This window comes from Gopherus evgoodei, chromosome 1 (assembly GCF_007399415.2).
Source record: "Gopherus evgoodei ecotype Sinaloan lineage chromosome 1, rGopEvg1_v1.p, whole genome shotgun sequence".
Classification (NCBI taxonomy): domain Eukaryota; kingdom Metazoa; phylum Chordata; order Testudines; family Testudinidae; genus Gopherus; species Gopherus evgoodei.
This window is the reverse complement of record NC_044322.1, coordinates 308,670,129-308,684,964: the sequence shown is the minus strand read 5'-3', so window position 1 is coordinate 308,684,964 and position 14,836 is coordinate 308,670,129. Positions and strand designations below refer to the sequence as shown.

At 41.5% G+C, this 14,836-nt stretch overlaps 1 protein-coding gene across 6 annotated transcripts in view; it reads right to left on the bottom strand.

Annotated features, from left to right (window-relative positions):
- The window catches only part of SLC38A1 (solute carrier family 38 member 1), a 52,672-nt gene that overhangs the window by 909 nt on the left and 36,927 nt on the right, over window positions 1-14,836 (bottom strand). For all 6 annotated transcript variants that reach the window (XM_030548892.1, XM_030548897.1, XM_030548898.1 and 3 more), the window contains exons 5-15: window positions 12,833-12,906; window positions 11,060-11,152; window positions 10,649-10,730; window positions 8,963-9,045; window positions 7,908-7,966; window positions 7,669-7,797; window positions 6,668-6,747; window positions 5,016-5,116; window positions 2,449-2,567; window positions 1,304-1,445; window positions 1,114-1,211 (exon numbers count right to left, since the gene is read on the bottom strand). In XM_030548892.1, coding sequence (XP_030404752.1) covers window positions 1,114-1,211; window positions 1,304-1,445; window positions 2,449-2,567; window positions 5,016-5,116; window positions 6,668-6,747; window positions 7,669-7,797; window positions 7,908-7,966; window positions 8,963-9,045; window positions 10,649-10,730; window positions 11,060-11,152; window positions 12,833-12,906 — 1,060 coding nt within the window. The remainder of the gene's footprint in view (window positions 1-1,113; window positions 1,212-1,303; window positions 1,446-2,448; window positions 2,568-5,015; window positions 5,117-6,667; window positions 6,748-7,668; window positions 7,798-7,907; window positions 7,967-8,962; window positions 9,046-10,648; window positions 10,731-11,059; window positions 11,153-12,832; window positions 12,907-14,836) is intronic.

The window sequence follows — 14,836 nt, the reverse complement described above, 5'->3', positions numbered from 1 at the left end:
ATCCTCAGTTCACAACCTCCGCCTTAAGTGCTCATTTCAGTGACTATCTGAAGAGGGCTGAATGGGTTCTCCTCTGGTACCCCTTGGCTCTGCTCTTTAACTAGCCAATGGGCTCATTGCAGAATGAAGTAAAGCACATGCACTGGGTCATCCCATGAGGGTTTACTTGCACAGCATTTCAGCCATTGTCGTCTTGGGGAGCTAATGAATTAACCCACATATGTAACCTAAGATTCTTGCATGCCAGTGCAGAGAAATAACTATATGGAATCACGAGCCTGGCCCAAATGAAGTTCTTGATTATGGAGTAATCAAATAAAATTAATCCAAATAACTACTGTAATATGAAAAAAACCCGAAGGCATGATAACAGAAGGGCTGGTTCTGGTAGTGCACTGAGTGCACCCTGCAAATCACAGGGACTATTCAGAATCTTACATGACTCTATTCACAGCTGGGAAATTAGCAGGATCTTTGACCTTCACCAAGAAAGTTTTTTATTCTAATCTCAGTATGGGAAGATTGTGACATTTTCTGGACTGTAAACCTCCCTTGACATGCAGTAAAAACTTGTAAGGCCCTGCTGAGATCAAGTTGTCACAGTCCTGTATGCTCACAAACGGTGAAGAGATGGCTCCTTTTGCAGGGGGCGCCCAAAATTTGACTGATCCCTTAAAACAAATGTGAAGTGCTGCAAACATGACACACTACCTGAAAGCGCCTGCAACGTGTTGCAGTGCAAAATAAGTTGTGGCTATCATGGCAGCTCCTCTGCTGCCAAACTTCAAGGGACTCAGAACCTTGCTAGGGATTACTATTGTTTAAACTGTGGTACTTCCGGACGGCCCCCAATTAGATTTGAGGCCCCAATCAGATCAAGGCCTCAGTGTGCTAGGTGCTGTACAAACGTAAGAAGGTAAGAGTCCCTGCACCAAAGGTCTTACAATCTAATTTAAGACAAAACACTACACAGGAGTGTGACAGAGGGAGGGAGGACAAGGGTAGCAGCAATAGGTTCACATATGTTCAGACAACAGTTTAGATCTGTTCTCAGCCTAATACATTTTAATGAGTAACAGGCAAAGCACTACATTGATCTACAGAAAAACATACCGAAATCCTCTGAGTAAATTTTTCTGTATCCTGATGTGTGATTTTTAAATACAGTGATGAAGGAAGAATGAAAATCAGCATATTGGCAGAAGTTACTCCTGTAACATTCAAATAAATATGTTAGTTATTGTGGAATTTCACATCTGCTAACAACAGCTATTTATTATTATATAAAACCAGAATACTGTACCTATAACACCAAAAATATCCTTCATTGAGGGGATAAAAATTACTAACATGTTGATGAAAATCAGGAGGACAAGAGTAACCAGAACATGATGGTATAAGACATATTTTGTTTTTTTAGCCATCTCAAATAAAGAAGAACGCACCTGTAGGAAAAGGAAGAGTTCTCTGTTAGGACGAGCATACAACTTTCAAGCCCATATACTAATTTTTATTGATACTGGGCATGACAATGAGATTTTCATAGATGCCCCAATGATTCTGGAAGACTCAAATGTACTGCCTTTGGAATAAGCCTTACATTTAATTCAAAATCTGAGAACTGGATTTCTATGTGTCTGTACAAGTGTATTTTCCCCCAGATTATACTTCTTGACAGAGGTCAGGGAGTATGTTAACATGTACACTTTAGTTCAAAATTAACTGCTGTTCTGCTAGGGTGAAGGCTTATGTAATCGGCTTTGTGTGTGGAACTAAACAGCGATGAGAAGGAATGGAATTCACCTACATCCAACTCTACAACATAGCCACTCTGTGGCTGCCATTCCAGCCTACACAGTAGGTTGGAATAATGTCACTCATGTGGGTGGGGAGGTATTGAATTGACTAGATCTGCATAATTGCGGATTCAGTGACTCCTTCCCCAACCTGCCCATAATGCCTCTTTCTGTATCAGACTCTTCAACTGTTGTACAGAGCTCCTTGATCCCTGCAACACACAGGGGAAGTGGAGGCTGCCCTCATGGTCAGTCCATCCGACCCCCTCATGAAGAGCCCTACTACAACAGGGTTACTGAAAGGGATTTCTGTGGTTCCTCTGTTCTTGGATTTATCCTTGATTCGGCCCCTATCGAGATCAATAGGATAGGATAAGGCCCTTACATATTTTCATTTTAAGTCAACACCTTCCAGTTCCATGAGAGATTAATTTATTTTAATTGTATGATAGCTTCTTATTCTCCCATCCAGAACTCCCAATGAAGTCAATGAGGAGTTTAATATGTGGAAAGACTGACTGCAGGATCAAGTACTCTCTAATCTGTCATTGATTCAGAAACCAGGCCTCACACACAAACCAGCCTTGCTTTGGGAGAGGGTACCTACTACAGATCTTAGCTGTTTCTAAATTGCAAGGAGCCTTATACTTACAGTGAAAAACAGCACTGGCACTGTGAGTATGACTGCAAAAATGACAGCCACCCGCACTGTCAGGATGAGGATGTCATCTCTACTCTGATAGTTGTGAAGCAGATCTGAGTGCACATTGTCTGCAGGGAAGACAATAACATAAATGTTCCAGCAAATAACCAATTAATATACAGAAACCGTCACTTAACAATGGCCTTCTTGAACAAATAAGTGATGTATCAGTAAACAAAAGGGCAGGGAATGAAACATTCTTGAGTTAAAATATGTTTTAAACCATACTCCAGTGATTCCATGTTTCAGGATTAACTCTTTGGGGCCCTGTTTCAGGAAAGCATCCCCTGTCAAGAAAGCACAAGGTTAACTCTAAGCTAAAGTCCATTGCAGGAAGACTACAGGGAGGCATAGCATAGCTACTGGGGATTTTTTGGCAGCTTAAACTTACATAAAAATAACCACATGCACTGTCCCTGCTGAATTTATACTAAATGATTAGATTGCACTAAATAAGTCCAAATAGCAAATAGAGTGCTAGGAGAAAACAGAACATCTTCTCTTGAAGAACAAATCCCTTTTTAGGTCAACCCTTTACCCATGAGGTTTCTCTGACCACACAAACTGCTATCCAGCTACTTCTGGTGGCTACCCCCCAGCTTCCATTTTCCCCCTTGGACCTACCCTCCTTCCTCAGCAACACTCAGCCCTTGCACCTCAATGACCACCTCCTGGAGGAAGTGATCCATTCTAAATGCTGCTGATATGGGTCACCAGGAGCGCCACATGTACTGACAATATTTTAACAAGGCCTCCCCACAAAAGCATCTCCCTTAACTAGTGAGAAATGCTGTGGACCAGGTGTGCACATGCTGGCAGACAGGAAGAATATAGTATTCATTTGTTTGTTTCCTCATCTTTAAAAAAACTCTCATAACTGTAACCAAAGGAAGCAAATGCACTGGCCACAAAAAAAAGTATATTAATCTGCCCTTTCCTGGAAGTGTTCAGACTTTGTTTCTGAAAGGTGTCCTGAGAAAACTGATAGTACAGAAGAGTAGTCAGCCTGTGTAATCTGATGTGGGGAGGCAAGAGGGTAAAGACCTTGCATGGGGCTCATTGGGGATATATAATTTTAAAATACCTGCCATTTGGTGCAATCTGGTCTATTCCTTAAGGCAAAAATATTACTTGTCAGAAAGATTTGACCCTAAAGGATAAACCCCCTCTGGCAAGAATCACTTATAAGTATACAGAAAAAGCCTGAAATCATCCCAAACTTCCCGTCAGTTTGCGGGTGCAATTTTAAAAGGGGGCTGGCATAGTCCCTTCTCATTCCTGGCTTATACCACGAGGCGCATTCTGCCATTACAAGCCCAGGTTGCTGCCTCTGTACCTCTGGTCTCCTACTCAGCATGACAGCGAAATACTATACAGCCCAAGCAAGTGACATTTACCAATACCTAATTTTTTGTAACTGTACTCCTGTAATGTACATATGGCAATAACTGCAACACCCTGAGCAAACAAACAAGTAGTGCTGGTTTAAAAAAGAGAAGGCCAAAATGAAAATGCTATTCTGGTCTATGAAAGGATGAGGGAAAGGGCTACAGAAAAAAAAATGCATTTAAAAAAGGCATGTTTCGGTCAGCCTCAAATGATGATTCATGGGGAAGGAGAAAAGTAATGCTGCCTTTTCACACCCCAATTCTGCAACTGATAGGGTGCAGGCAAACATCGGGACTGGGGGCTCTCACAGATTCAGCATTATCCACACACTATTAATATTCAGGCACATGATAAAGTAGGAAAGAATTATTGGGTTTCCTTTCCTCACAGATTCACGCAATCTGCAGGGTTACATTTGCCTCTTCTGTGGACTTGTCTCCAGGGTTCCTGCTCCAGGTCGCCCCCAGGACTTGGTCCCAGCACCACAGGCACCGACTTCTGCTCCCAACGGTGGGTGCTTGACCCCTTTCTGCCCTTTGCCCTGCCCCAACTCCATCCCTATGCCCGCATCCATTCCAACCCCTTCCCCAAAGTCTCTATGCCAACTCTGCCCCCCGCCCCTATTCCGACTCCTTCCCCAAATCCCCGCCCCCGCCTCACCTCCTCCCCTGAGCGCACCATGTTCCCTCTCCTCCCCCCTCCCTCCTGAAGCTTGGTACACCGCCAAACAGCTGTTTGGTGGTGGCAAGTGCTGGGAGGTAGGCGGAGGAGTGGGGACATGGCTGGCTGCCTGCTGGTGGATGCAGAGCACCCATTAATTTTTCCCTGTGGGTGCTGTGGTGTCTGGGAGTTTCAGCGCATTAGCCTGTCCTTTCCTCCTTTCTCTTTCATTTTTGAAGTTACATTGGCAAATGCTGCATATAGCTACTGTCTGTAGCCACTCAGAGCACCAGTAAAGAAGAGATTTGTGTCTTTACGGAAAACATTATGGAATTTTTTTATTTTTTTTTTGAAAATTCTAGTAAGGTAAATGAGTGGGATTCTTCTTTTTCAGTGGGTAAATGTTATTGATTTCAGCTGGATTTTTTCTGACCGATATGTTAGATCAGCAAAAGCTGCTTACTTACCATAGAAAGTGAAATAGCCAAAAACGGCAGTCATTAAATACATAATGAACATGGCAAAAAATGAGATATTGGAAACCATTTGCATTCTCTTCTGTGTGCGACTAGAAAATGAAGAAAACATAATGAATGGCTGCATTTTGTTTGAATAACTGTTCGTAGAAATGTATAAGCCTTCACACAAACAAAATTAACTAGCATTGGAAAGACTCCAGAGTGTGCCTTTCTTCATTTAAATCAGCGATCCCCAATAGCTGTACTGAAGGAGAATGACTGGGGGACTAAGTCTCCCAAAAGCCATTGGTAGCCTCCCAGTTTTGCTAGGGTTTTAAGTCAAGAGAACATAATGACCATTCTGTGAATACTGCCATCCCCAAATCCCAATGGGTGGCTATGGCCCCTAGCAGTAACCTCTATAGCAGAGAAAGTGTCAGCTTGGAACTGCTTCTATGTGCAAATTAAAGGACCAGTAAAACAGAATATTAACATCCTAAATGTTTGCAAAAAATGGTCTGTGTCCTCTGGTAAGGAGAACTGCTGTAGTTTAAAAAAAATTTGTTAAACAAACATTTCATTTTTTATACTAATTTTGAAATGCTTAAACCTGGGTGCCTCGTGTTGGGCTCTTAATCAATATTTTGATACCAAAATAGAAACACCCAAATTTATAGAAGAGCTGAGCACACAAAAATCCCACTGAAGTCAATGGAAGCTGAAAGTGCCCAACAGTTCCCAGTTAGACACCTTATTAAGTAGCCAGAATTTCAACAAACAGCAGATCCTTTGACAAGTATGGAAACTGCAGCAGGCTGAGCACTGCTGAAATTCCAGTAACTTGTTTTAGGTATTTAAATAGGAGCTGAACTCTTTGGCCGTGAAGCACTAATGCAAAGACATTAATATGGAGTAAAGAGAGAAAATGGCATACAGTCATTTAGGAGCAGATTTTGCTTCATGACAAAAAATGTTTTTATCTAAGGTATAAAAATATCAGTCCTGATTCTCCACTGGATCTGAGCTGTGCTGGAGGGAGCAGCTGCAAGGAGCCAGTTTCAGCTCCCTGATCATTGGCCGCTCAGCCTTGATGGATGTTAAAGCAGCAGAGCGCCTACTGTAACTTGCACCAGTGCAAATCAGGTCACCACACCTACTGCCTGCTCATGCCCCTTTGCTCCCCTTATGCGAGGGATAGAGGTACAGTTGTTGGTGTGAGAGGCTCATCTTCTTCATCTTTCTTACACAAAGAAAAGTTATTGGTGCCAGTCATATCGTTTAACTATACCGGATGTGGTTTAAAAATACATTGGGGTGAAAGCCTGTACATAAAAAGCATAGCTTCTTACTGTCACAGGCTTTTTGATACATTGGAATCAATGGCATTAGCTGAAGTACAAGACTCTAGCTTGTAAACTATAATAATTTGCACTGCTTGGCTCTCCAAAATCGCTGTGTCATGCTAAAGAAACCCCCTGGGATGTCATGTTACCCCATAGGGATTTACCTCGCTTCAAGCAGTGCTCCTTTGTTTTCTGATTTTATTAAACTACCTTTCCTTTGAATTACGAGGGTGATGTGGAGCAACTCTGCACTACCATTTTAGACTCTAAACAGTTCATTTTAAACAAACAAACAAACAAACAATAAAAAAATCTTACTCTTTAAGTTCACTGTAAATTGGAAGGACCGATGGGTGGCACACAAATGCAAACGCAAGGGTAGGCAAAGCATAAACAGTCTGTTTGAACATAATTGAAGAAAAGCCAGTTAGGAAAAATACATATTAAGAAATCAGTGTTTCAACTACCTCATCTCCCAACTTTCTAAACTCTTCAACTGAACATTGAGAGTCCTTGCAGGGAAGGCAGAGTGCCTGTCAAAAACATCAGGAACAATAACTTTTCAATGTGAGGACACAATCTATGTATTTTTCTTGCAAATATTTCTGACTCAGTTCAGAGACAGCAGTTGTGTAGCTGCTGCTACCACCAGGTTTATTCCCTTGAATAAGACACTTTCATATCTTCTTCATATTGTCTGGGGATGGGTCCTGCTTTGAGCAGGGGGTTGGACTGTATGACCTCCTGAGGGCCCCATCAACCCTAATATTCTATGATTCTACTATTGCTGCCAAACACACTCTTGTGCGAGAGGGGCAAATGTTTGATCTTTACATGCCATGAGGAGGATTATTATTTCAGTGCCATAGAATGGATGCTCAGAGGAGTCTGACCGTGATAAGATCAGAGCTTGACTGTGATATTTAGTCTCAGCCCATAGGAAGGAGCTGTGCAGAGGGTCACTGTCCCAGAAGGAGTACTGGGACACATTCTGTTTCAAGGAGGCAAATGCCTGCTGGAGCTCCCAGGCATTACAATCTCTGTGTATTGATTGATAGTGCAGTTCGTTCCCTCTTTGAAGCTGGCCAGATCTGCTGCCTGGTGCAAAGAGAGGCAAAGCCTCAACTCCTTAAAGTCCAATGGAACCTGCCCCTTACACAAGCTGAGGGAGAAGGTTCATTATGCCCTTCCCATAACAGTCCATCTGTGAAAGGGCCACGGAGACTCTGGATCTAAATGATGTGTCTCATTGACTAGGAATATGGAGTGTGATATCAAATTATCTGAATTAAAAATAAACATCATAGAAAGAAACATACCTTGGAATTAAAGGTAACATACTTTGGTTGACACATATCTTCATGTGCTGAGCTAACATTTGATATGATAGGTGATATTGCACTTGGCTCCAGGACTGGGCAGGAAAGTTGAACTTTCTTGAAGATAACCTGCAATAAAGTGCCACATGGTAAACTGTAAAAAATATTATTAAAATAAAAAATACCAAAGACACTATAGGGGCAACTCTAATCCAACCAAAACAGCAAGCAGAACTTACCACTATGAGGAAAAAAACCATGCAACCAAGGGAAAATCCACTAGTATATCCAAGATACCCTAAAAGAAATACAAAAGAAATCTAATCAATAGCTCATTTAATGGTCACATTTGTTTGTGTTTTTGTTCTTTTTATAGCTTCTTACTTTATAACATAGTTAAAGTTATTACACATTATACACGTAATATGCACCATGAACTTCAGGGTAGTATAAAAGTATCTCTCATTTTTCTGTCATTTCACAAGGTTGCTACATTTCAGACATATTAAAACTCTGTTCTGATATGTTTGACTCTCATTTAATATTCCTCTCCTGCCTCCTTGCAGATCTATATGGCAGCTTGACTAACTGCACTCTTGAGAATGACTTTCACAATGGACGTAAACTTGATAATAGGAGAATACTCTCCTCATATGCTGCAAATCATGAAGTGCTTAAATGTTAAAAATTACTATGGGATTAGATTTTCCAAGGGATTTCTTCTCCTCCCTAGGTGCTTTTGGAAATTCCAACAGGTGCCTATCAGCAGCTTTAGGCACTTAAATACCTTTGAAAATCTGGCCATATAGGGTGAGAGGCACTTTGTGGAATATTAGTAATATCCATGTCCATAGACACATTACCTAGACACAACTAGTAAAAAATTTTCAATGAGAATTGTTATTGAAATTTTGAATTTTTATGGAAAAAACTTTTGATAATTCTGTTGCAATTTAAAAAAAGTACTGGCTCTATGTAATATTACTTTACCTAAAGGAATAAATACCCAGGTGGTCATAAAATCTGTAATCAGTTGCCACAAGCAAATGGAAGAGCTAACAAACACAATATTTTGAATCAATTTAGTTATACTGTGCTACTTTGTCATGTTACTAGCTTTTAGTTTAGCCTGGCTTGTTCCAGGATGCCTAATACATAGCTTATTCCTGTGCTAAGGCCACTTTATTCATGACTGAGCACAGTCCTCTCCATTGTATCTGAGTGGCCAATATGACCTAGAGGGGAGCAAAATTTGTGTACTCCCATTTTATTCTAATGATATTTGCACTCTTACCTAAGTTCTTAAGAAGACACAGGGGGAGGATTATAGTAAATGTCACAGCTACAACAAGAATTCGCCCATCCACATACCATGCCCTGTAAAACATTTCAAAGATATAGTAAAATCTCCCCTTAAAGCACTATCACTGTTTTTTAACACTGGATCAGCCATCCAGAATTACAGCATTTTCTCTGGCTTCCATATGTTGTAAGCTCAAGTACAGGCAAAGACTAGGACAATTTTTGAACTTCTAGGGCACTGGTTACATGTGATAGTAAATGGAATATTTTATCAGTAATTGCTTAAAAAGTGGCACTCTTTGGAATCTGAGCCACAACACATTTTCATAGTCAGAAGGCAAAATGTTGCCCTTACTGATAGGAGTGGTGGCATGGGTGAAGGGATGGAGCAATACCAGCTGGCATTAGATAGAAGCTATCCTGCCAGCACAGGAAAAGACAGATCAAGTGGTCAGACATAATGCAGTGCAGCATATGCTGCAGACAGCAGTATACCCACTTAACCTGCTGAGGGCCTGGCCACATGCCCTAAATGACAGACCAAGCTACTGAGGGCTGGGATTCACTGGCCACCCCGGTCACTAGACACTTCCCATAGGCTGTGGTTAGAATCCTCTCCTGGTGGACTGCAGGGAAAGGGGAGAAATGCAGAATTGTTCTCTACAACATATTTTAAAGTGCTCTGTCCAGTCTTGTATGAAGCATCTCCAGGATGGTGTTCCCACATTTTAGCTAAGTTGCAAGACATCATATAACCTGATGTAACAAACAAGACATGTACCAATGTAAATAAATTACCCCTCTTTTTGTTTTGTTTAAGGCAATGGTAGATGCCATCAAGCAGTAACAAGTGGCAGAAATCTACCCTAGGTATTCCACTCCTGTCAAGTTTAGTATTGGGGCACTTCGCACTATGGCAGGGGTGGCTAAACGTGAGCACTTTTACAGTTAAAGTGCAATCTGCTGAGCCCCCCGCACCTCCCCCATTCTCCACCTACCAGATGGAGGTGTAGGGGGGAGAGCTCAGGACTTCTGCCTTACAGTGGGGTGGTGGGGTATAAGCTTCTCCCCAATGGGGAAGAGGGTTTCAGGGCTTCAGCCTCGTGGGGTGCACCTGCCAGAGCTTGGGGCTTCAGCAGGAGCAGGGCTGAAGCCCCAAGCACCATCAGGTGCCTCCCATGGGGCTGAAGCCCCAAGCCCCAGCAGGTGCGCCTCGGCCCTAGAACTTCTGAAGATTGTCACGTGGCTCGGAGGGTCAGTAAGTTTGGCCTCCCCTGCACTATGGGGACTTCTTTACAGATTGAATCCTACAAGGTGCTCAAAACTCCTGGAGGTGCTGAGTGCGTTCAATGCCCATTGGTTTCAATAGATGTTGAAGGTGTTTAATAGCCCCTGGCATTGATCAGCATATTGTGGGATCAGACCATAAGATAAGAATGTTGTAGAAATCATTCTTCTGAAGAAAAAATCTAGACAGTAATCACTAAAGGCTCATTTATTTTTTGTTTTCTCTCCCTCTCCCCCCACACTTTACAATCCCATTAGGGACCCTGCTGTGAAGATCTGACACTATCATGAGGAACAGGCAATAATTAGTGCTTTTATAAACCCATGCTCTAGCTTATCTACATGAAGTATAGACTCTGAAGTCAAGTAAGCAAAATAGTATTAAACTTACGAAAATGCTTCTTCTTTTCCCATAAGAAACTTTATGGCAGAAGGCAGCTCATTTTTTACTATGAAGAGATAGCTCAGCATTGCTGGGGAAAAATGAGACCATTTTAGAAAGTGGATGTGATACCTTGTGGAATGAACACGTAGAAGGATACTGAACCTGTTCTCATGCGAACCCTAAGAAAATACAAGCTGGTCTAAGGCAAAGAAGTTTAACTGATTCTAAACTACTGATCCAAGTTGGGTTTTCCCTGATATGTCATTTCAACAGACTACACAGAGAATACTAGTTTGAACTGCACAACAGAACATGAGGGCCCCCAAAACATCACTGGGAGAATGAGAAATCTGAGTGGCCGACAGGCATAAATGTGTGTGCATTCCTTTGTCTGCTCGTCTTTTATTCTTCCTTTACCTCCAGTATTCTGGAGAGAAGTGGATCCAAAAACAATCATTTTTCCTGGAGTGCCAAAGACCTGCTCGCCAAGCTTTTCATACACCATGCAGCCTGCATAAACCAATTGGAGGAGAAATCAGAAATCAGGGGTGACAAGCAACTGTCAGGTCAAAACATTTAAGATTCCTCTTCATTCAGCTAATTTCCCCATCCATGCTGCTATTTCTTCCCTTTTCACACAAATATGGGTCTCTACTGTAACTCACAGGAGTCGAGCAAACTTATTTGGAAATATCCTCCTCATGTTTTTAAATGTCAGGAGTGGCTACCAATCAGTTTTTGAAAGTTGGAACTCGCAATGAGATTATTATATCCCTTTAATAGGTTTACACCGACAGTCATCATGATATTTACAAACCTGGCATCCTGACATCTTAAGTTTGCTCCCTCAGTAGGAATAATATAAGATTTAATGGAAGATAATATTCAACACAGCAGGGATTTGCAAGCCAAGGCTCTGGCAGACAAGCTAGAGAGACACAACACAGCAATCCTGTAATTTTATACAGTTTAACTGACATAGATTAATGCAGAGAAGCCAGACTGTTCACTTAAAATTATTTTTATTTCCTTATAATACATTAAATTTATGAGTTCTCATTCTCCTAGAGTTCCTGCAAAAGGAGGAAAGTATGAGAACTATAATTAAATATTCCTTGTTTAAAGTCTGTTAAATTCAACTAGTAGCTAGACCCTCTATTAATTACAAGATGTTCCAGTTGAATTTAGCAATTTTTTCCCCCAGTTGTGGCTTGGGCTGACAGAAAAGCTACAGCATTAAGAACACAAGAGGGTATGCAATGAGAATGAAAGATAAGTATTTCAGGTGTTACGCTGCACAGATTATCCAAAAGAGGTGTCGCACAGTCTGGGTTCCTTACATTTTCTCCTGGTTGACATTTTCTCTTTAAAACTCACATGAACAAGAAGCAAAATTCAGTTTGAGCTTTAATGCAATGTCATCCCTTGCAGCCTGAAGCCCAGAACTAAATTTTTAGTGTTTCAGGACACAAATGTGTGTGCATCTGCATGTGTAATTTGAATATGCAATTGCTGCCATTGTATACACAGTCATGATAATTGTGTACACAAATTAGGTGTTCAAATGTGGAAGCATTCTCGTGCATGGGTAATTTTGAAAGTTTGGACTGAAAGGTTATAACCTCAGGACATTATTCTTAGCCTATGGAACCTATGGAGCCTATTCTTAGCCTAAAGAGTTTAACGTTACAATGGCATTTATACATGTATTTAGACATATATTGTGAGCTCCTCAGGGCAGAGTGTGGCTTTTTCTCTATATGGAAAGTACCTATTATTATACCATGAGTACTGTTGGGAACAACATCAACTCTATTTTAGTGATATCATCTTATCCCAGATAAGCTTCACTATACAGTTTCATTATAACTGGAATTGCAATCTTCAGATTGTAATGCAATAAAACAGTTTGAGTCTTTCCTTCTACTTCACTAAAGGGAGTTTCCCATATCAGAATTCACTGTGAATTGGCTTGACTATATCTTTTCTTTATAGCAATGGGCCAGATTCTGGTCTCACTTATACCAGTATAAATATAGAGTAACTCTGAGGGCTTCTGGCCCAGTCTCTCTCTTCTTTTTCAAACTGAGGAGAAAAAAAAAACCCCAGGCACCTTGCTTTATTCTGAACATCTTTCACCCCCTGTCCTTTTCCCTCCTACTAAATTGATACATTATGGTCTCAAATTACCTGTTTCCTTTGAACATATCAACAGGAGATTTATTGAATAAATAGACAGTAATGTCACTGAAGCCAAAAGAAACCTACAAGAGAGTGAAAAATAAAATGTATTATAATAAAAAAATTCCTTGGTGCTGCAATTTTGTACATATTGGGACAGATTCTCATTTACACTAAGCCACCTTCATAGTTTTCTGGCAGTGCAAAGGGGCCCTAAAGTATAAATATAACTGACATGCTTTATGGCTTCTTTACATTGCTATAGTGTAAAAAGGGGACCTAGTATAAATGAGGCTCTGGCCCATTAAGTCTTATATTGAAGGCCAGCCGTGATCAACTTGTGGTGCTCAAAGTTTATAGCCTATTAATTAGTAACCCCTCCCACTTTAAATCTAAACCAGAATAAAAATCTCCTTCCATCTAAGCAGGAAGATCTAGTCAGAGCAGCTGTGGGCCCTATAACTCCCAACTACTTAGTTATGATCTTTCTAAAATCTGAGGCACAGAATTTTATCTAAGTGTTTATATAAGGACACATCCTAATGTCCATATGAGGATCACATCCTAATGTTCTTTCCCAAGCCATGTTCCAGAGGATGTTGATGGTATCTCCTGATATTGTTGTGCCTGATTCTGCCAGTGACACTGGGAAAGTGGGGGCAGCACTGCCCCAAGTAGCCCTGCTAGCCTATTGTACAGGATGTAGTGTGATCTCTCCCAGTCTGTGCACCATTCCAGCTGCTCTGGAGCGGAAGGAGATGTAGTTCTTTGCCTTGCACTAGCATCCCTGTTGGCACTAGCTCACACTGTATGCTCCCCAGAGTAGTGGTCTCTGAGCTACAGATTTTGAGCAGGGGAGACAGCAGAGACACCTCCTCTGATGTACTGCATGGCACTGGCAACTCCAGTCCCTGTACTGCACTGAGAGAAGCAGAGGCAGAAGGGTTTGCTGCATCCTGCATTACGGTTGGTGTTTCCTGTGATGGGGCATCCATCATTTGACCCCTGCACTGTAATCACTGGTTTGCAGAAAAATTTGGAAACTAAAATGGGAATGAATGTTTAGTCAGTATTTGCCAGGGACTGAGCAGCACGCCTGATTACAAGGCAGTACCATGAGTCAAGTGCACAACACTACCTTTGCTCAGTGATCCATCTCCTGTAGACCAGGGCACAATTCAAGCACTGTGTTTTCCTTTTCTCTGTGTACAATTACATGGGCTGATTGACACATTTTCATGATATGTGTAAGGAGTATTAAAACAATCTGTTGGCACTTCTATCATTTTTATCAAGACAATGTGTCTTAGGACACCATGTAAACAAATCTAAAATTAAACAGAAAACAAGCTGCTACAATAGGTGCGCAGTTTAAAATGCCAAAAACAAGTCTTTTCACTGAAAGGAACATGCAGGAATGACAGTTAGAGAACAATGTTTTCTTCCTTAGACTAGATGTATTTAGGGGCCAAATTATAGCTGCTCTTGCCATGATTGCATGGCCTGAGGTGCGGGGTAGAGTGGAAAAGGGCACAAGAAGCCCCATTCTTCTCAGTGTAACTGTACAGAACATGCCACAGTGATGCAGACAAGCATTACTTGATCTTAAGGGGGCACCAAACAGCTGACACTGGCACTGCACTTCCCAAAGGAACTTGTCCACCCTGGCTGCATTGTACATTGTAATGCCTGGAGGGCAGTGATGGGAGAGCCCACACTGAACCTTTTCATAAGGTAGAGTAAGTGCTGCTGCTGAGCATGCTCCCACCAGAGACCACATGCACATTTTTGCACTATGTGGGCATAATGTCTCCAGCCACTATTGCTTAGCTGTTGAAGCTAGTCACTTTGCTAGTCATTGCTTGGCTGTTGAAGCAAGCTGTAACTGAGCCCTTAACATTAAACTCCTAATTTGCTGACACCAAGCAAAGGGCGTCTTCACGGAGGTAAAAATAACAGCTGCAAGCCAGCCAGGTGATGATCTGATCTGTTTCCTTACCTCCCCTCAGGAGT